Consider the following 23,568-nt stretch of genomic DNA (forward strand, 5'->3'; position numbering starts at 1 on the left):
TAATAATTTTTCACATTGAAAATCAATTATAACACTTCTAGGTTTCTCTGCCTATTCCAACATCCCATTTAATCTTACCTGCATGAATAAATTTCAAATATCCTTTAACGTGCCACATAAAAAATAATCTTTGTTGGTGAAACACCTAAATATGTAAATCTATTGGATGCAAAGCCATAGAATTGTGGGAAAGGACCAATGAATGAAAAATCTCCAAGGGCCAAAATCTGTCAAGGAACTGCAAGGCGCTGGGCCTAAAGAGTAACACTTAAAGGCCCCGTCCCCTCTCAGGGCCCAGATCATAGGGTAGCCATGGCAACAAGACCTGGAAGTATTTAGAGGCCATGTGGTCACAAAAAGGAAGTGGAACATGGTAGTGAGCAACTATTGACAACTTCACAGGCAGATCAAGGGGATGTATGCCATGGGAAATTTAAAAAAAAATCACAGTGCAGAATGGATTAAAACAGTATTGTGGACAGCAGGAGAAACATTGCCTTGAATATATTATTATATACAAGCTGGTTAAGTTGTTAAATGTTACGGAGTGAAGCAGAGTGTTCTTAAAGGCCTAAGAACGGATTTGGCAGTGCTCTACATAGGGCTAAATTTGAAATAACATTTTATTTAATAACATCGAGAAGTTTTAAAATTCAGCATTCGGCTTCGTAATTTACACAAAATCAACAGGTCACAGGTCAGCGGTAGACCTGCTGCCTCACCGTTCCGGAGAACCAGGTTCGATCCTGACCACGGGTGCTGTCTGTATAGAGTTTGTACATTTGACCTGTGACCATGTGGGTTTTGTTGTTTCTGCCAAATTTCTAAAAACGTGCAGAGTTGAAGGTTTATTGGCTTCTGTAAATTGCCCCTAGTGTGTAGGATGTGAACATGGGATAACATTGTAGAAACATAAAAATATAGAAAATAAGTGGAGGAGTAGGCCATTCGGCCCTTCGAGCCTGCAGTATGATCATGGCTGATCATCCAACTCAGTATCCTGTACCTGCCTCCTCTCCATACCCCCTGATCCCCTTTAGCCACAAGGGCCACATCTAACTCCCTCTTAAATATAGCCAATGAACTGGCCTCAACTACCTTCTGTGGCAGAGAGTTCCAGAGACTCACCACTCTCTGTGTGAAAAATGTTTTTCTCATCTCGGTCCTAAAGGATTTCCCCTTCATCCTTAAACTGTGACCCCTTGTCCTGGACTTCCCCAACATCGGGAACAATCTTCCTGCATCTAGCCTGTCCAACCCCCTAAGAATTTTGTATGTTTCTACAAGATTCCCCCTCAATCTTCTAAATTCTAGCGAGTACAAGCCGAGTCTATCCAGTCTTTCTTCATATGAAAGTCCTGACATCCCAGGAATCAGTCTGGTAAACCTTCTCTGTACTCCCTCTAAGGCAAGAATGTCTTTCCTCAGATTAGGAGACCAAAACTGTACACAATACTCCAGGTGTGGTCTCACCAATACCCTGTACAACTGCAGTAGAACCTCCCTGCTCCTATATTCAAATCCTTTTGCTATGAATGCTAACACACCATTCGCTTTTTTCACTGCCTGCTGCACCTGCATGCCTACTTTCAATGACTGGTTTACCATGACACCCAGGTCTCGTTGCATCTCCCCTTTTCCTAATCGGCCACCATTTAGATAATAGTCTACTTTCCTGTTTTTGCCACCAAAGTGGATAACCTCACATTTATCCACATTATACTGCATCTGCAATGCATTTGCCCACTCACCCAGCCTATCCAGGTCACCTTGCAGCCTCCTAGCATCCTCCTCACAGCTAACACTGCCCCCCAGCTTCGTGTCATCCGCAAACTTGGAGATGTTGCATTCAATTCCCTCGTCGAAATCATTAATATAAATTGTAAATAGCTGGGGTCCCAGCACTGAGCCTTGCGGTACCCCACCTGCCATTCTGAAAAGGACCCGTTTACTCCTACTCTTTGCTTCCTGTTTGCTAGCCAGTTCACTATCCACATCAATACTGAACCCCCAATACCATGTGCTTTAAGTTTGTATACTAATCTCTTATGTGGGACCTTGTCGAAAGCCTTCTGAAAGTCCAGATATAACACATCCACTGGTTCTCCCTTATCCACTCTACTAGTTACATCCTCGAAAAATTCTATAAGATTCGTCAGACATGATTTACCTTTTGTAAATCCATGCTAACTTTGTCCAATGATTTCACCACTTTCCAAATGTGCTGCTGTCCCATCTTTAATAACTGACTCTAGCAGTTTCCCCACTACCGATGTTAGACTAACTGGTCTGTAATTCCCCGTTTTCTCTCTCCCTCCCTTTTTAAAAAGTGGGATTACATTAGCTACCCTCCAATCCTCAGGAACTACTCCAGAATCTAAAGAGTTTTGTACTGGTGAATAGGTGATCGATGATCGGTGTGGGCTCGGTGGCTGAAGGGGCTGTATCCCTAAACTAAAAGTAAAGATAAATTAAATGGATGCAGCAGTGGGCAGTTGATGTCAACAATAGGGGCAGAAAATGTCTAGCTGTATTAAATTACATAATGGTCAGTATTAAAAGTAACAGATTAGGAGAATATCCTGAAATTGCAGGTTGATTGCTCTTTAAAGGGCCTGCATAGCAAGCCAAGCAGGATAATGGTTCAAATAGAAAGCCAACCAAACAATGGTTAAAAATAGGAAGGCAAATAGCATATTGACCTACATTCCTGTCAGCAAGCAGAAATTGTGTCTCATCGAACCAAGGTACTGAATGGCTGCACTTGCAGTATTGTGCAGTTTTTCTTACTGATCAAGAATATTGTGGCACTATTTACATGCAGACAAATACATAGCCAATGTTAGAGCATTGCATGATATGTATAAACTGGAGTTAATTTTGCTTACTTTGGTAATATTCACATATTAGAGGGGACATGGTTGATGTTTTAAAAGGATAAAATAACTGGAGACAATTATTAGACTTCCTTTTCCTTACTTCCACAGTTCTGCATCCAGCAGATTATCCTTTGGGCTGTTTCCTCAATAAAACTTGTTTTTTATGTGGCCACTTGAACAGAATATTTGAAGTGGATGGAAATGGTAGGATTGAATTTCTATGAAACCTACCAATGGGGAGTTAGAATAGATGCTGAGAGGTACTTATTTAAAGTATTTTTTTTTTACCAACCCTAGAATTAATTTTAAGCAAAGAGGCTCTTGAAAAGGAACATCAAAAGTTGCTTGCAGGAGAAATTATTTGAATTGTAGGGAGATACCTGCTGCTTAGTGTGATTATCAGTCATGGACAACCTCAAAGCTTTTTTTGATTGCCTTAGGAAGTCAGAAACAAATCTTTTCAGCATTCTTTCTAATTTAAATGAAGTATATATTTGCTTCTCCCTGAAGAAAATAGTGAGGAGGTGGGGAAGGCTGTACACAGTTGCATTTTTAATTAGATTTAATGAAGGACAGCGAGATTTAAAAAAAAAATTTAAGGCTGTGAGCGCTAAAACTTGTGAGCACTTCAATCTAAAACCGAACATTTTCCATTCCGCTGGGCACCTGCCCCCTTTCCTCCCTCGAATCTCACTTAAGGGCCTGTCCCATGATGCGAATTCACCCAAGAACTCTCCCGAGTTTAAAAAAAAATCTAACTCGTGGTAAGTGCGTAGTGTGTATGTCGGTGCTTGCGGATGTCTCGTAGCGGCTGGTAATTCTAACGGCAGGTACTCGGGAAATGCGGAAACTCAACAGTGTGAAAAATCTCCAAGAGTAAAAAAATACTCGTGATGAGGTAGCACGAGTTTGATTTTTTTTTTAAACTCGGGAGAGCTCTTGGGTGAACTCGCATCGTGGGACAGGCCCTTTGGCACATGTCTCCCACTTTCAATGGTTTGCCTGTGCAGAAATATCTTGCCCAGGCCTAGAAAGAGGAGGCCACCCACTAATGCATGGGCAAGAGGCGCAGCTCCCAATAGCATAGCAAGGGAATGACAATTTGCCAGCAGGCAGATGAAGGTTGGATGATGCCGAGGGACTTTCCTGAACTGCCTGTCCTCCGAATAGAAACCTATTGCACGGGTTGGATGTTCTGGCCTATGGATATCCTTACAACTAAGTTCAGCTTTTGTGAAGGTGAGAGGTTGCAAGATTGATTTCGGAGCCACATTGTAACATTTACAGGAATGTAACATTTCAATAATATAAACCATCAGTCTTTGTTTACAGCAGTTTCCTTTCTCACGATTCTCACCTAGATTATTTTGTCTTCCAGCCCACCTGAAACAAAGAGACTTCAATGGAAGTTTATACAAGAGAGCTCTCCCACAATTTCTCCTTTTGATGCTGTTAAAGAATGTGAGCGTAAATCCTTTAGGGAGCCGGGAAGAAATTATCCACAATTTTCAAAACCAAGAAGTCAATGATTCAATTAAATTGTACAATAAAGCATAAAATCAATCTTTACTCACAGGCAATAACTGAATTTTATAATCTGTTAATGCTGTCTGTTAACAAGGACATAACAGATGAGCTTAATATGTGTGATAAACTATTTATTGCATTTCATAATGCCATTATCTGTCATTAGTACTGATTACACACATCTAGAACTATAATACACATTTTATTGTCTGCTTAAACAGACACATTGAATGATGGAATGTTATAATACAGGAAAAAATGTTTTTCACACCTTGTAATTCTACGGCAGTGTCAGTGACAACATAGTCTAGTGCCTTAAAAAGGAGCTGATTATTATTTTTGTACATTACATTACAACCATCACTGCTTCACTGTTCATTACCTATTGGAGGTATAATTCATTGCTTTGCCACTAGTCAGGGTATTATTAAGTTTTATATTTTAGGAACTCGAAAAAGAAAACACGATTATCAACAGATTTAAACAAATGCTAATGCTGATGGCTTCATCTAATTTCCATTCAGTCTCGGTCCAATGAAGAAGTCAATTGTAGTTCTAACAAATATTAGTAATGTGCACAAAATTTTAATTTCAGTCCATACAACGACAATGAATTCAACTACAGCACGAATATGCCGATGAAACAGTATACTCACATGGTTTTATATCATTGATGTCTTTTATAGACAAAAAACTTGGTCCAATAAAACCTGATAACTCCCTGTTGTTAGTGGTAGTCTAGTTTCCTTTTAAGTCCTATGTTTGGTCCTTTACATTATTCAGCAGTGAGAGCCTTGAATACAGAACAACAGCTGTTACAAATTTCAGTCATGACTTCTCACTTTTAAGAATTCAAGGCATGAACACAGTACACAGTAATGGAAAGTATCAAAATTAGTTTACCTCAAAAAAGATAAATAAACAAATAGGCATAATCCACCAATACATAAATTGATGTTTGTTGTGCTACAGCTAAAAGATACTATATATAAAGGAGCACAGTCCCCATCAGCATATGATAGATGCAAGGATAAATGAGCTTTAATTTTGCCACACAGTATGCCATTTAAGTATGCACCAAGCAATAAATACATACATTATTTTAAAGCCTTACAATAGCTATGCAAAGCAGATGCAAGAAAGCAGATTTGCTAATATTAGCAAGCAATGGTATAAAATAGAGTAAAAAATACATGAAATGCATTAAAGCAAAGCTCGCTTAAAAAAGTCTGGTCATTTATGGGTCCACCAACATTTTTTACATAATTATGCACAATTATCAAAATACAGACAGAGCATATCAGAAAACCCCAATAAACCTAAAACCTATTGTAAGCATTTGCAGAGTTTTGGAGGTTCTTCTGGTAAAATGTGCAAGCAGCTATTTTTAATCATACTCGTACAAAATCCATGCAAAATTCTACAGGTATATGCAATCTGTGGCTAAGACTTGTTTTTCCAAAAGATGCGTGACTGAGGTATGCACGCTACCAGCACTGTACCCTCAGATCCCTTTCCAGATGAATTCAGGTATCGTTCCTACTTCCAGTCCCACTGAGTAGTTTTACACATGCACTTCATAGACGTTATCTCCCTTTCAATAAATCTAAACATCAGTGTCCTACAAATGTTTGAAGAGAACCTATTAGAAATCTTTCTCCCCCATATTGGTAACATAAACCTTCCTTCCATTGACCATGAACTACAGACAAGCATAGTGAGAGTAACAGTTAGCTGTGATACTCGCAAAATAATACAATCTGCCACAATTGTTCTGGTGTGTTATGCAGAGGTAGAAGCTTTCAGAAAATCTTTTGGGTGAGTGAAAGAATCCTACTGAAAGCAGTTGTGTCCTTTTATTTGGTGTGATAGATGACTGTGTATGTCTTAAGTCTACTTGCTGACTCCAGCAAATAATAAATGATGAGCCTGGTTTGCAGGAACCAGCTCCTTCACATGGAACTGGCAAGTATGTTAAATTCTAGCAGCCACTTCCTGTCAAAAACTGTTTGTAAAGCAATAACCATAATCAGGTTATGAGGTCCCTTGGTTGGGGGGGAAATGTAAGGTATTTCACAGAATTGGCACACAAAGTGAAATGCAACATTTTGAGTTAATAAATATCAGTGTTAAGCAATTCTTGTATTCTTTTTTTAAAAACTACATCACAATGCATCATGAAACATTTTTAGGAAAACTTTTTTTATGCATTGTTAGGTATAGCAGATACTTCAAGCCTTAACATCACATATAAGCAGAGGCAGAAATTTGTGTAACTTTGGTTTGATAGAAATGGAAATGTCTGGTATAATGACTATTAAACACTATGATTTGAAATGAGTATAAAAATTGCTTCTGTTTTTAAACTCTGCCAGATCATTTGAACTCAAAAGTGAAAATAACTTTTTGGCTTCACTAGTTTTTCAATGTTTGGTTACTACAGTTATTTTTTTTTTTTAAGTGAAATCTGAAAACTCTTCTTGACGAACAAAACATGAAAAAAAAAAGGCAAACGTGCAAGACATAAGTTTTACGAAACATTACAAAGCCACCAGTAAAAACTGTTGTCTGTACGGGGAAAAAAATGCAAATGGAGCCTAGTGAGTTTGTCAGCACTATATTCTCACCTGCATGACTAGTTTCTAAATGTACATTTGAAGTGAGAAATAAAAACATCTATATAAATTATGTAGTTGCATCAAGTACATATAATTTGTTTTGGTCAAAGATGCACATTTAGTTGGTTCCTACCATAACTTTCTTCTTTACATCACTGTTATTGTGTAGCATTTGCGACTGAATTTTATTTTTCTGAACTCAGCAGATCACACGTCTGACTTCATTTTGTCAAGTTCAATACTTTCTTTCCTTAGGGCTAAATAAAAGAATCCCAGAGGTCATCTGAAAACAGCAGGTAGTTCATGTAAATGTCCCTTTGTACTAATTAAAGTTACAGAAGGCGGGCCACTGAAATGGTTGTTTCTGTCACTGAGCTATTGGCCATTGTCAGGGTTGACTTTGGTTTAAGCTGTTGCCTTTGAAAATGTTTACAGGTAGACAAAGATTAAATACAAGGAGGTAAAGAGAGCTGTTTGAGTATGCAGAAAAGCACAATTTCCATATGGTAGTTTCACACAGATGGTAGAAGTTTTTGTAAGCATTTAAGATTGCACTTTACATTTCAACACTAACAGCACAGACTGGAAGCCCGAGGTTATCAGTTTCCTCAGGAATCCACAACAGTCTAATTACTGTGGTTTTGTAATATCTAACTACAAACATAATAGTTGGTGGCACCAACACGAACCCTAATCTGTCCCCAAAGTTCAACGAGTTTACAGGCAGTGATTCTACTTTCTGTTACTACTGTGCAAATTAAAATCAACAACAACTTGAACTGGATCAGCAAATCATCTAATTTTAGCTACTGTATACTAAAAATTCACATTTAATGAAGCTAACTCTATTTTTGGCAGTATAAGAGGCCATTGACTTTCTAAATTGATGACATCCCAATATCCGGTCAATCCTTCAACCAGTAAGAGCTAGGTAACAATTTCATATGGATAAGCCATCACACAGTGGAAAGTTTATCAGAAACTTATTTTTTTGCAATCCAATTTTCTATATGCTGGAAAAATACAAGCAATTTCCAATGCTTGCCATCCCTTGGTTTTCAGTGGCAATCACAGATAGTTCCACGAGGCTGTTCCTTGTCTCATGCTCAATAAATAGTCACAGTAAAAGTCTGCCAAATATCCAATGACATTGAGTGGTTATGGAGGTCTGGAATATGACCCTGTTGCTGAAATGTCTGAAGTTCCTCTTATTCTAGATCTTCAGATGAAGGTTCCTCTTCAATATCTCTGTCCTCTATATCTGGACTGTGATCGGCTGTCGTTACCAAGGACATTGGGCCCTCATCTTCTTCTGCATTCATTGGTTCTTCCTTGACATGAATGGGTTGACTGAATAAATTTGAAAAATAAAAATGCATGGTCAGTGAAAATTACAGCAGAAACAAAAGATTGTACTAGAAAGAAGCCTCAGATTTTTTTAATATAAATTCTTATTCCTTTTGTAGAAAATACTATTAGGAATTTATTACACTCAGCAGATGATTGTTTCTTGAAACAGGCACATCATCAATTAAAGCACGGCAAGTGTCAAATGCTTTAAAATATCTGATTTTATCCCCTGAAGTTTACTTTTTTTTCTCCCCAAAATAAATCAGAAAGGTCACAGTGATCTGAGAAAGCTATAAAAGTTCACTTATGGCACATGACGAAAAATGCCATATCATAAATAATCTAGATTTTTTTTTCATACCCTACCCCTCTAGCAAGAGAAGACCTGCTTTTTTTTTATCTTGTTAATAGAAACTGCAGTCTCTCATTAATATGCAGGGCTGGTGTGGTGCTTCTCAAGAGGAATACCTGCAACAGGGCTTCATCATTAATCAACTTCAGCACAGCAGTTCAGTGAGACACGATGATACATGTTTTTAACTCTAAATTAATGAATATCTTTACCAACTGTCAATAAATGAGGAAAAACACTGGTGAGGAACACAAGTAGAGGTGGGAAATTTCCAAACATAACAGAATGATGAGGAAGTGGGCAACTAACAAGAATAATAATGCTGTCACCCACAAACAAGGCTTAACATGATCCAGGCCCTACTCAAGGAAAGGGTTGTGCTGCAATGATAAATCTGCCAAAACCTAATTATTTTTGACACATTAGATGCATCAGGGACTCGCAGTGAAAAAATTTCCTTATCAAGTACTTTTGCATTAGAAAGTGACTGAACCTGCCAGCCATCTCTTGGGCTACATTCTTCGATGAAAGGAGTAACTTTGAATTTTAAAAGGTACAGATCGCTTTAATATTCACAGCAAAATAACTTATTATTCAAACCTTATTGGTAACCCATACAGTTTTGTTATTTATTATTTAAACAGATAATTTATGCAATTTTAATAGTCATCACAATCAGAGCAAAATCAGAAGAAAAGAAATGAACAATGGAATTAGAAAATGCTGGGACTAGAAGGATTTTCTTTGTAAGGTCAGTTCATTTGCATACTGATTGGATGAACAAACATATCACCCTATTGAAAAATCACATAAAAAATGTGTATTAATATGTATAAGAAATATTTCTACAAAACAGTTAATTTTAAGTCTTGAAAATAAAACCCTTTACTTTTGTCTGTAATGTAAGGTTGATATTTCTTTGTGCCCAATTTTAAAACTTTTTGATGCACAAAAATATCATTAAATATCTTTGATAGAATATTGCGTAATACTCTCCACGTTAAATTATTTTAATACATATTCAGTTATATATATGTTTATTCTCTTTACTGAAAAAATCGTAGATTCTGGTGGCTAAACTGTAACATAATGAATCACACACACACCGTATTAAGAAGCAATCCTTCATTGAGAATTAATAGCAATAAATAGGAGTTTTAAAAATATTTAAAATTTAAAATAAATCAATTGTTTCAGAAGTGGATTTCACTCAGTATGACAGATAATATCCCAAGAGCTCAATGATAAAGAAAGCCTTCTTAAAATACTGTCATTCTTATTTATCATATTGTTTAAAAAAAACTCCAAATAAGGGATACAAATTTAAAGAGAGATAAATGAGTCAAGAGAACACTGGGTTGCTATGGTCATAAAACACATCAAAACCTTTCAACAATATGAAAAGCATAGCTTGCAGCTTTAATTTACATTAATTACATATCAGTACTATGTTCAGAATGTAAAAAATGAGAAAAATTATGAGAGCTTACGTTCAGATTGCACTGACTGCATTGGGTGCTAAAATGACTCATGCAGTATTTACCAAGTGGCTTCTGAAGCCACAAATGTACGTCTGTTATTAAACCTTTACAATCGTCTCCGCAATGGGTCTGGTTTACTTGAGCATTATTGTAAGACTATTACAGTACAAGCAGTCATGCATAACCATTCAGCAGATGTAAATATCATCATTGGCTGTGTATCTTAATGAAATAAGATGATTTGTCAGTCTTAATAATCAGACAGACAATAATAATATCTAAGCTAGAAGACTGCATATTCCTTTTAAATACCAAAGGGATTTTTGGACCGGTCGCATGCCCAGTAAAAAGATGAAACTAAGAGCATTGAAGCATTTAAAAGATCCTGTAAATACCCCGGTTGAAAGTGAATTAACATAAAAAGATTTTCTCCTCCAAGGCAACTATCAATCTCAAGTGAATATCATTCATGACAGACTATTTGGAAATAAATGTAGCAAAGGACATTGGACAATATATTGATTGCAACACCTCCTAAACGTATCAGGACCCAAACTATGCCATGTCACAAGGTCTCTACAGTTTGAAAGATAAAAACGCAATAGACATTTTATAATGGAAGTATTAATTAGCTAAATGTGTTAAACCTCCACACTTCTGTCATCCTTCAATTTAACTTTAAAATGTCAAAGGAAGCAAAGCTTTTAACAGGAATGGCCGAATGCTTAACTTCAAAGTGGATATACGTCACTTGGATTCACATCTGGTTGTTTCAGTTGGCTAAGGAACGGAGTACTACTGTAAAAGGAGGTACTATATCTCTGCCTGGGACATTCTGTATGATCTTCATAACGTGAAACTCCTGTTGAATTATTTTAAGACAATGTTGACACTGTCCCTGACAGAGATTAGAATAGAGACCCAGACATTTTTCCTCCCTAGTTGAAGAATAATGGTGAATAACATTTAAGACTAGCTTGTTGGACTATATATATTTTCACTAAGATTTAAAGGAACACATATGTAGACTTTATAAATGAATGTCAGGCCCATTGCTTTACATACTTATAGAACATAAAATAATCTTGCTACAAAACAAAAACATTGACCTTGAAATTAGACTGTAAAGTACAAACTGATGAATGTTTAAAATGTTTGTCTGAAATTAATTACACTGCTGTTTTAATGAGTTATTAATATTTTAATAGTTGATTAATATCGCTGATAAAATAGGGGGAACTAACATTCTCAAACAATACGTTAAGATTTCTCACATTGGTTTTGCTAGGTAACACTTAAGTCAACATTGAGCTTTGTTAGAGATCTTACCTTTCCCAGCATATGATAAACAATGTCTTCCCATTAGCATGTTCTTTCATAAACAATATATTTACACCTATTTTGAATTCTTACTGATCATTAAATATTGTTGTTTTCGATAAAGAACATGCATGGCACCATCAGGGAATCACGCTGGAAGGCACCACTGACCCCAGCGGTGAAGGAGACTGAATTAGCATTCAATTGAAATAAATTGCTGAAATACCCTTGGTTAAATGCTCTATCTATGGTGTTGTTAATTCCATTCCCTCACATGGTCAGTTTCTGTGATGCCATTAAGATTCATAATTTAAACATTTAGTGGGAAAAGTCAGACCCAGAGGAAATAACATTAAATTAACGATCTTTGATTATTTTTAAAAAATAATACGTGTTATGTCTTTTTCCAGTGGAAGCTAATTTTCAAAATCCCTGTCTGGATTTTAACAATCTTGATTATTCATATATATATTATAAATATTATTGATGAGAAACTGAAATTTTACTGGTAATCGATTAAAATATTTTTAAAATATTAGATATTTATGTTTTAAATCATAAACCAACTTATCAAATATATATCTGCAAATATTAAATAATAACACACCATTGCAGGTGTTTCATTAGTGTTAATGAAAGCTTAATAAAGTATCTTTGAGCACAGAACTGCAATATTCTTTCATGCGTTTAACTGTGGCATACATGTTTTCCAAAAAAAAAGATATAAGCTGTTTGAAATAAAAATTAAATAAAATTTGGCATCTCATGGTCATCCCGGCAAGGCTTTTACTGGTTTCGATCGAGGCATAATTTCACCCAAGCCTCGTGGGGTCATTGGATATTTATTATGAGATTGAACTTGGGGCAGCACGCCTTACAGCACTTGCAGTGCCGGAGACCCGGGTTCCATCCCGATCACGGGAGCTGTCTGTACGGACTTTGTATGTTCTCCCTGTGACTGCGTGGGTTTTCTCCGAGATCTTCGGTTTCCTCTCACACTCCAAAGATGTACAGGTTTTTAGATTAATTGGCTTGGTACGGTGTAAACATTGTCCCTAGTGTGTGTGGGGCAGTGCTAATGTGCAGGGATTCGGACTCGGTGGACCGAAGGTCCTGTTTACGCGCTGTATCTCTAAACTAAACTGAACTGTACTACTTTCCAGTTCTTTCATGACTTTTAGCTCAAGTCAGGACCCCTACCTTTCCAACCGTAAATTGACACTAACCTCTTTATCTGATGGAACATTTACAGTCAGATATTACAGGACCTGAGTTCTAATCAGCCTCTTTACACCACTAATAGGAAGAGAAAATGGATATATGCCTGAGGCTGCACTCTTAAACTACCTTAAAACAATTCATTATATTCTCTATATTGCTCATCTTGTATTTCTTCTTGATAATAGAGTGAAATAAGTTATTTAAATTGTGGGTCAGTTTTAGTTTTAATATGATTTAAAAATATTTTAATTGCTTCTGATGAAATAATATAAAATTTGCAATTGTGCCAACTAAAAGACACTGAATCACCATTATAAGCCATTCCTTTTAATTACCTTTAATGGTTCCAACTTATTATTAACATAGGTGTTGTAATCTTTAAAGCATGTGGAAAAAATGCCAGTGTCTAATTTTTGATATTGGAATATGGTTAATAATTGATTATATTTCTAAATTACTTACCTTCTCAGCTTTCTGCTCAGTTTTTTTTCAAGTAGATACTTCAATTATCTTATTTAAAAAATATAGGTCGCAAACATTTTTTTGGTCAAGTAATATTGTTTTCTCCACATTCAACACCATGTACATACCTCTGTTGATGCAATAAATGGAACAGGTGGCTGAGGTAGATTGTAACATAGAAACATAGAAAATAGGTGCAGGAGTAGGCCATTCGGCCCTTCGATATGATCATGGCTGATCGTCCTAAATCAGTACCCCGTTCCTGCTTTCTCCCAATATCCCTTGATCCCTAAGAGCTATATATTGTGGATCCAAACGTATACATTGTTGTGAGGCTATCCTGCTTTGCCGAGAAGTCATTGTACAGCTCAGGTGTAGCCTGACGAACTTATTTTGTTATTTGAAATTATTTTGGCGTACATGGAATTCACACAGTGTATTTTCACCCTTGAATAAAAAACTAGAAAACTAGACAGGATACCTTGCCTTGAACAAATTAACTGGTATGAGTAACACATAAGCTATTTTATACCTGGAGTCGTGCTTCGAGGTATACTTTAATTTTGTTTTCTGTCTTTGCTGTTTGCTCAGGGTGGCAACTGGGTGAAACCATTCAACTAAACACCTGAAGATAGACCCAAAATGCTGGAGTAACTCCAGCGGGACAGGCAGCATCTCTGCAGAGAAGGAATGGATGACGTTTCGGGTCGAGACCCTTCTTCAGACCGAAAGTCACGGGAAAGGGAAACGAGAGATATGGACAATGATGTGGAGATATAGAACAAATGGATGAAAGATATGCAAACAAGTAACAATGATAAAGGCAACAAGTCATTGTTGGCTGTAGCGAGGTGAGAATGAAAAGCTGGTGTTGTGGGTGGGGGAGGGATGGAGAGAGGGGAATGCCGGGGTTTACTTGAAGTTAGAGAAATCAATATTCATAGCCCTGTGTTGTAAGCTGCCCAAGAGAAATATGAGATGCTGTTCCTCCAATTTGCGATTAGTCTCACTCTGACAATGGAGGAGACCTAGGACAGAAAGGTCAGTGTGGGAATGGGAAGGGGAATTAAATTGTTTGGCAACCGGGAGATCATGTAGGTCCAGGCGGACTGAACAAAGGTGTTCAGTGAAACGATGGCCCAGTCTACGTTTGGTCTCGTCGATGTATTAGAATCCACATCTTGAACAACAGGTACGGTAGATGAGTTAATCTACTCACTCCTTCTCTCCAGAGATGCTGCCTGTCCTGCTGAGTTACTCCAGAATTTGGTGTCTATTGTCCATACATACCAGTATCTACAGTTCCTTCCTACATAACTAAACACCTGATTTAGCTTTGCCATCTTCTCCGTGCAGACGAATAGAATGTATAGTATTCATCAAACATGATGTTCCTATTCTCGATTTGTTCTTGATCACATATTTTCCACGCAAATTTGTGTTCTAAGTTGCTGTGAGTGGGAGATCAAAGCGGCCTGATACTTCCACCAGCATCTAACGGAGCATCAATGTACCATCTCAACCAGTCACATCAAAGGATTGTTAATGATGGGCATAGAAACAGAACCAAATTGTCAAATTAGAACAACTTTGATGACAATCAGGTAGAGAAAATAAAATTAAGAGAACAGAAGAATGTTTGCATTATGTAGGCAGATATGCTATAAAATTAAACAGTGAAGGGATAAAATTACATAGTTCTTAAAGTTGTTTTCCAGTAGTAGAAAGGCTGCTTAACAGTAAATATGACTTTCCATGCTAGTGGAAAGGATATTTTGATTTAAATAAACAAGCCCTCATTTTCCCACACTGAGTTCCGTTTGTGCAGGTGTATGAACTTCATGCCTTCCAATGCATTAAAATAATGGATAAGGCCTTGGGATCCTGTTTGTATGTTTATAACAAAGATAGGCACAAAAAGCTGGAGTAACTCAGTAGGTCAGACAGCATCTCTGGAGAGATAGAATATATGACGTTTCGGAAGGGAAACAAGATGGTGATGTAGCGAGATATAGAACAAATGCATGATTATAACTGTTTATTTTGGACAGCATCATGCACTGCCTTCAATTGCAATTACAAAGTAGGTTGTGCATCGGTAAGTGGGAGTTTCACTAGAATATTAACATAAATATTGGGGTAAAAGAGGTATCGATCGGTAAGGTAGTCTGAGTCTGTATTCCAGGGTGGAAATGACAGATACTAAAGACGATTTAAGGTGAGAGAGGGAAAGATTAAACTTCACCGGCCAAGATGCCGGTGGTGAAGGTAAAGGAGAGGGTCGTCTGCTGTGAGTGGCCCACAATCTCACATCCCCCACCCTCGGAATGCACCCTGGTGTTCCATGGGTTGACGTGGGATGGGCGGCTGTTGGAAGTGATGGAGGTGACATGTTTGTGTTGGGCTTGAGTCAGGGTGCTGATGGAGGTGGCATGGAGAAGTCTACTTGCTCACTTACAGAAGCTGCAGAGTGGTGGAGGAATGAGTCAAGGGAATCGCACACAACCAGGTTGACCCCTTCTTTATCGATCCAGTGCTACCAGGACACTGGGCTTTAAAGTGAGATGTATAACAACTGCCCCTCTCCTTAAGCCTAGATCAGGCGTTACAGAAACATGGAAGCTGTAAATGGCACCAGAATGTGGTGTGTCTCTGCATACCATTTCAGAAGGGGATCTATTGTACTCGTGCATGGTAACATTTGATGCATAGCTTGAAGAACAAACCTTTCACTGTATCTCTGCAGACCTGACAAAGAAACCATTGAATCATCAATTTAGTGAAGCAAGTTACTTTTCACACAAAGAGTGGTAGATGCCTGGAACACACTGCCAGCGGAGCTGCATGGAGTTTGTACATTATCCCGGTGTCGTCGTGGGTTTTCTTCAGGTATTCTGGCTTCCTCCCTCATTCCAAAGACATACAGTTTGCAGATTAATTGGCTTTGGTAAAATTGTAAATTGTCTCCAGTGTGCAAGATAGTGTTTGGGGTGATCGTTGGTCGGCACGGACTCGGTGGGCCAAAGGGCCAGTTTCCATACTGTATCTCTAAAGTCTAAAGTTTAGTGTAATTATGGCAAAAGAGAAATGTATTCCTGAAGGAATACTCACATTTTATGGAGCACCAAATTATAAAAGATTATTTATATGAATTCTGATTTGAAACTGTTGGATTTTGTCCTCATTTTTGGAACTCAAAGATTTCTTAGATGATTTATCCGATATTGATTAGGCATTGAAACGTTGAAGTCAATCAGTTTTATTTTGTTAGCAATCGGCATGTTATTGAGAATTAATATATTTAAGCAACTGCAATATGCTACCAGTTGAGTTTCTTGAGGCTGAGCACAAGGATTTGAAAGCACATTCAGTACTCAGATGAAGCAGGATTAGCGTGTGCAAGGGATTATTAGGCCAGCACATAGACATAGTCAAGTCCCAATTTAAAGTCACCCTTTAGTTTTTATATTTCAGTTTTAAATTCCTTTGTCCATATTTACATTGGAAAATGCAAATGTAAATGTCATTCTGTAAATATGTTCTCGCTCCAGTGGACATAAGAATTTATAAAAGAAAATTTAAACAAGAATTCTGTGCGAATGCAAGTTTTTAAAAATTATATATAGTAAAATAGAAAATATCTGTTGGCTTGGTGAATCGGCTACAGAAGTATATGAATGGACAGATATATCCGAGGACACTGTGGGAAGCTAGAGAGGAAACCACAGGAGCCCTGGCTGAGATTTATGAATTATTCCTTAATGCAGGTGGAATGCCACGAGAATGGAGGGAGGCAAATGTTGTGCCTCTATTGACGAAGGGCTGCTGAAACCTGGGAACTACAGGCCAGTGAGTCTAACATCTGTGGTCGAGATGTTACAAGCGAGTATTCTGGGGGATAAGATATATGTGCATTTAGACAGACTAGGGCTGATTAGGGAAAGTTTTGTTCATTGGAGATTGTGTCTCAGGAATCTGAATGAGTTTTTTGAAGATTTCACTAAAAAGGTTGATGAGGGCAGAACTGTTGTTGTATTTCCACAAGGCATTGGCAGGGCTGGCCTTAAACCAATTGGACCAATTGCTCCCAATTGGGCCCCATGCCGAAGGGAGTCCCGCGCTAGAGTAATCTACTCTCGGCTCGGGTAGATCTACCCTGGGTGGAGAGTGGTGGAGGGGGAAGAAAGGGGTCGGCTTGGAGAGGGAAGAAAGGGGTAGATGGGGGGGGGGGGGGGGGGGGGGGGGAGGAGGAATGGAGAAGGGGGAGAGGGGTCGTGAGGTGCCAGCGGAGATAGTTGAGGTAGATACTATCACAATGTTTAAAAAACCTTGAACAGGTAGATGAATTGGATAGGCTTAAAGGGATATGGGTCAAACACAGCAGGTGAGTATTGTAGGTGGGGCATGTTGGTTGGCATCCACAAGTTGGGCCAAGGGGCCTGTTTCCATGCTGTATGACTCAAAGGGAGATGCATCCAAAAAACAGAATGTTTTCCCTGCGATGCATTTAGTGCTTAATATTACCAGGAAGACATGTTGCAGATTCTGTCCTAAATTCTTTGGGTGGATGTCTAGTTTTATTTAATAGGTATGTTGTACATCCACATCAGCTGGGTGTAAATTGGGGCAGACACACACACACACACACAAAATAAAACAGAAAGAAGAAAATGACAATCTATTAACACCTCAGGAATATCCCAATGAAATTTGTTAATCCATGCTTGCCTTCTAACTAGCTCTATATCAAGCCAGCACCCAGTTAGGTTGTGAGTATGAAGCCAAGAACAGTGCACACTTGGAGAGAAGTGATGGAGGAGAAAGCATGAACAGAGTTAAGTGAGGCCAAGGGTATTTTTTTTGTAATTCTGTGTTCAATATTTCTTTAAGAAACTCTATATGACAGCTTTGAGCAGTCATCATTTGTTCTTTTCAGGATAGCTAGTTAGGTTGATCAAAATGTTTTAGTGTAGTCTGGCACCCGTGCCAATCAGGAGTTTGCATCAGAGTCAGATACTAGCATAGAGCTTTAAAATCAATCTTGCATCTGTTTCCGCTAGATGTATCACTTATCTATTTACAGGTGTGCCACAATATGACAGCAAAGAGACCTTCAGCATCAGTTTGGTAAACAAGATGTCATTCTGATCCCACTTCCAGTTTGCTCCCTTTTCCCGAGAGGTAAACAAATGCCTTTGTAAAATTTCCCCAAGGAAGACTAGGTATTGTCAACTTCTTTCATAAATCTTCAGAGTGTGTTCAGAAATGCTCAAGCATTGCACAATTTTCATGCAAATATTTTTAGAATACCCTTTGTCACAATAACCTTATTTCTTCAACAAATGTCATTTTAAGAAACAAAAGAAAAGTACCAGGCAGGAATGTGTGGAACAATCCTAATCTTAAACAAAAAGTGGATTTAATTTCATTTAACTAGATTTATGTTTTACCAGAATCTAAAGTGCCAACAGGACACGACAATGTTTAAATATACTTGCATAATGATTCACAACTCCAGGGACATTTTACACTGGGATTAAGTATTAAAGATATCACTGCTAACAGGGAACATAGAAAATAGGTGCAGGAGTAGGCCATTCGGGCCTGCAAGCCAGCACCGCCATTCAATATAATCATGGCTGATCATCCAAAATCAGTACCCTGTTCCTACTTTCTCCCCACATCCCTTGATTCTGTTAGTCCTAAGAGCTAAATCTAACTCACTCTTGAAAACATCCAGTGAATTGGCCTCCACTGCCTTCTGTGGCAGAGAATTCCACAGATTCACAACTCTCTGGGGGAAAAGGTTTTCCCTTATTTCCCTCATCCCAAATTATTCTTTAACTGTGACCTCTGGTTCTGGGCTCCCCCAACATTTACAAAGAAGGTCTGGAACATTGAAATCGTACCTCGAACGACAGGAAGCTGCAAGGTACAACAGCACAGATTGTTGGATTATCAATATAGCTTCATACTGCCCACACCAGCCAGTATGTAATTGAATCCCTCTAATCCAGTTAGCATTCTCGTAAAACTCCTCTGAACCATCTCCCAAGCCTCCACATCCTCTCTGTAATGGGGCAACCAGAACTGTACTCAACATTACAAATGCAATCTAATCAGTCATAAAGCTGAATTATGACTTCCCGACTCTTATATTCAATGCCCCTAGCAATGAGGAAACCATACCATATGCCTTCTCCACCACCCTATCCGCTTATGCTGCCGCCTTCACTGAGTTATGAACTTGGACTCCAAGATTCCATTACAAATCAATGCAGTTAAGTGTCTTGCCATTAACTGTATACTCTCCAACTGCCCAGAGTGCAAATCCTCACACTTGCTCAGATTAAATTTAATCTGCCATTTCTCCACCCATTTCTGCATTTGATCGATATCCCCCTGTATTTTCTGACAGCCTTTACTCACTGTCTGCAACACCTCCAATGTTGCTGTCGTCAGTAAACTTTCTCACCAACCCATTAACATTTCCCTTTCCAGTTCTACCACCGAATGGGAACGACATATTCTTTCCTTTCTGATTTCCTGCCCAGCTCCAGCCTCCTATCTTGCCATTCTGCTATTGATCATCTGGAAAATTCCCTCCCCAATCCCCTCTCTTCTTTCAGATCTTTGACTAACCCCCAAATGTTCTGACGTCCCTTTCTTTGGCAAAATATCATTCAATGAACCAGCTTGAAACATGTTACTAAAATAATATGCAATATAATTGCAACATGTTGTTTCCGCATATCTGTGATGTAGCATAGTACAATTGGTCAAGGCAGAGGAGAGTGTCAGTAGAGGATAATTGGCTTATTCAACAATTAGAGACGGAGGGCTTTATGGCCTTCCAGGTGGGGGATGGAGGTGCAGTGTGCCTGAACATCCATAGTAAAGATGAGGGAACTGGGCCTGGAAAATTGAGTAATTACCCTCATTGAACTTTTGTTTTTTTCTGAACCAGGTAGCTCCGTAGACATAAGTAGTTCTTTCTCTTTGAAGCCTTGTTTTATGCCTTGTACAATAATATCACTATTTCACGATGTGTGCACCTGTGGTCTGTGCAAGACTGCTAGTGGTTGTGCAGGTGTAGCTGTGTATCTGGGCACCACTGGGTTCTTCTTGTTCTGCATAGAGGGTGGGTAAGTATGTGAATGTATGCTCTATTGTTAATAAATACACAATTATGTATATGCATGTTGTTTAGACGAGGATGTTTGTATAACATGTGGAATTCAGACACTACATGGTTTAAAAATACATGCAGCATTTCCAGCTAAATTTTAATTTTCATTAGTCCTAGTATGTATTAATCAACTATGAACTAGCAAACTGAGCACAATTGGTTACATCCTTTGCTCCATGTGACAATTTGATCTTTAAATGAACGGGCAACATTGAGTTATACAGCATTGAGTAATCTAAACCTCAAATTCCCACATACAGTATATTATTTTCCATGTCATGGTATTTACAACCCAATCTGTAAAACCATGTGCTCCATTTTCATTTTCATTAGCACCTTTCTTTCTTCTTTAAGCTTGCAGACATTATTTGTGGCATAATAGGATGTTTCCATATCATTTTTAGATATTTTCCTTCAAAATTAATTGACCTACAACTTTTCGTACATTACTAATGTCCTATAAGTACTGTCCACGTTATTGTGTTAATGAGCACACAAGGCAGAATGTTAAAGTGATCTCTTTAGTGCCATTTAAATGCTTCACCAAAAAGAGTGGAGCTAACAAAGTGAATGGGAACTGTGACATTTTAAACTTTTGGTACGTGCATGAGGCATATTTAAGTTTTCTTACAAAAGGCGTTTTAGGAATGGATTATACCTTTTGATTGTCACCAATGAAATTAAATGTTGAAAAGAAATCACCTATTTTAATCCCATACAATTAAGTTTGTAGTCCATCAACAAGAGAAAAATCAAATTTAAGGGATTTTATAATAGTTGCTGACTGCAGTGACCCACATGCAGGGAATAGCATGTGTAAGAAGGGGCTACAGATGCTGGTTTACACCAAAGATAGACCCCACCCTAGTCCTCTTGTATATTTCACTGATTGTAGCCCTTTGTTATCACCTCGTCCCCAGCCAACAATAGACCATTGTGGGCTCCACCTTTCCTGAGTCGCCGATGCAGGCTCCGCTTGTTCTGTACCTTCCCCTACCTCTAGTATCCCTCTCCCTGACTCTCTGATGAAGGGTCTCAACCCGAAATGTCACCTGTTCCTTATCTCCAGAGATACTGCCTGACCTGCTGAGTTACTCCAGCACTTTGTGTCTATCTAAAGGGAATATAATATTTATATTCACAGAATTGAAATATCCAAATAATATTTGGTACAGAACTCTGCACCCATGGAGCAACTGCAGTTTCATCTCCACCTGCACATCACTTTACAATGAAGTGAATGCCAATCGCTCTTTCCTACAAAGCGAGGTTTATTATGGTCACAGAGAGAAGGGTTTCAGCAACAGCCATATTCTTTTTGTTTTCTCGGTCTCACAAGAAGAACTTCCCATGCAAAAAATATTATTACAGCATTTCCCAAAGTACAGTCCTCCTCTCCATCAAAACCGTTGTCTTCAGCTTTTTGTTAAAAATTAAATCCTTATTTCACTTTTCTTGACATTGTCCATTCCATCTCCAACCTCTGCCCTCAGTACCTTCCAAAATGATGAAAACCTCAATCCAGTTTCCTTTAATCCCTCAATGATATTTCTGCACTGATGTGAATCAATGCTACAATGTCCTCCTATCTGCATATGACTAAAATAATCGACACCTCCCCATTTTTGCTGACCTTTGATATGTTATCCTTCAACATCTCTCCAACATTCCGTTCAGACCGCAAGGTCTGAATGACAATAAAGGCTACTGTGACTTTGATATCTTCATCACAGAAGATAGACTATCAACCTCCATCACAGGAGATAGACAATAGACTGACATCTATTACAAAACATACCAACTCCACCAGCTATCTAGACTAAACTTCTTCCCACCCAGTCTCCTGCAAAGACTATCCCCTACTCCCAATTCCTCATCTGCGCCCACGATGAGGTGTACTGTACATCTGAGATGCCCTCATTCATCAGGGAACGGGCTTCCTTCTTCCATCATTAATGAGGAAGCCCTCACTCGGGTCTCCTCAGTATCCTGCAGCTCCCCCTCCACTTAGTCGCAACCGGGACAGAGTCCCTCTAGTCCTCGCCTTTCACCCCGTCAGCCATTGTATACAACACATAATCCCCCGACATTTTCGCCACCTCCAACGGGATTCCACCACTAGTCGCATCTTCCAATCTCCACCCCTTTCCGCTTTCCGCAGAGCCCGTTCCCTCCGCAACTCCCAGGTCAACTCGTTCCTTCACACCCAAACCACCCCTTCCCCAGATACTTTCCCTGCGACTGCAGGAGATGAAACACCTGTCCTATACCTTCTCCCTCGACTCTGTCCAAGGACCACGACAGTCCTTTCAGGTGAGGCAGAGGTTCACTTGCACCTCCTCCAACCTCATCGACTGCATCCACTCTGCTAGGCGTGGACTCCAATATATCGGCAAGACCAAGCGCACGACCGCAGTCCGCCTTGGCCTACTCGATCTCCTGGTTGCTAAATCCCCCTCCTATTCCCACACTGACCTTTCTGTCAGAGTGAGGCCAAATGGGCCTCTTACAACCCAGCGGTACGAATATTGATATTTCTAACTGCGTAACCCTTGTTTTCCCTCTCTCTCCACCACCCTAGTCAGCCGGCGTTTCACTGTCTTCCTGCTTAGTTTCACTGTTTTTATCCACACATTATCACCTTCTCTACAGCAAACAATGGACCATTGTGGGCTCCACCTTTCCTTGATCATCGGTTCTGGCTGATACTCTTCTCATACATTTAATTCATTTGTTCTTTGTACCTATCATACCTCTAGTTTCCCTCTCCCCGACTTTCAGTCTGAAGAAGGATCTCAACCCGAAATGTCACCTATAAATCCTGGAGATCTGAAATAAAACCAAAGAATGCCAGGGGAACCTCTGCAAACCAGACAGCATATATGGAGAAAGGAACAGAGTCAATGACCTTTCATCGGAATCGCTATTTATGGCTCAATCACTCGCACACAAAATAAAAAGTCATGGATGGACATGCAACGTTAACTCAGATATTACATGATTTGTTCAATGGTGGTGACCTTTGTATGATAACTGACCTCAATTTGTGCTTCGGACAGCACCATGTACAATTTCCATTACATCACCCAAGCTGAGTTCCATCACATATGAGAAATGCAGGTATCTGACAGAGTTATAGGGCTTGAGGTGGTTATCGAGGGATGAGGCG

The 23,568-nt window shown here is 38.8% G+C and overlaps 1 protein-coding gene across 5 annotated transcripts in view; it reads right to left on the reverse strand.

The window, feature by feature from the left end:
- Positions 1-4,520: 4,520 nt before the first annotated feature.
- The window catches only part of foxp2 (forkhead box P2), a 374,605-nt gene continuing 355,557 nt past the window's right edge, over positions 4,521-23,568 (reverse strand). For all 5 annotated transcript variants that reach the window (XM_033038336.1, XM_033038338.1, XM_033038335.1 and 2 more), the window contains one exon: positions 4,521-8,374. In XM_033038336.1, the coding sequence (XP_032894227.1) occupies positions 8,233-8,374 (142 nt within the window). In that variant the 3' untranslated portion in view covers positions 4,521-8,232. The remainder of the gene's footprint in view (positions 8,375-23,568) is intronic.

The sequence above is a fragment of the Amblyraja radiata genome, chromosome 19 (genome assembly GCF_010909765.2).
Source record: "Amblyraja radiata isolate CabotCenter1 chromosome 19, sAmbRad1.1.pri, whole genome shotgun sequence".
Lineage (NCBI taxonomy): Eukaryota > Metazoa > Chordata > Chondrichthyes > Rajiformes > Rajidae > Amblyraja > Amblyraja radiata.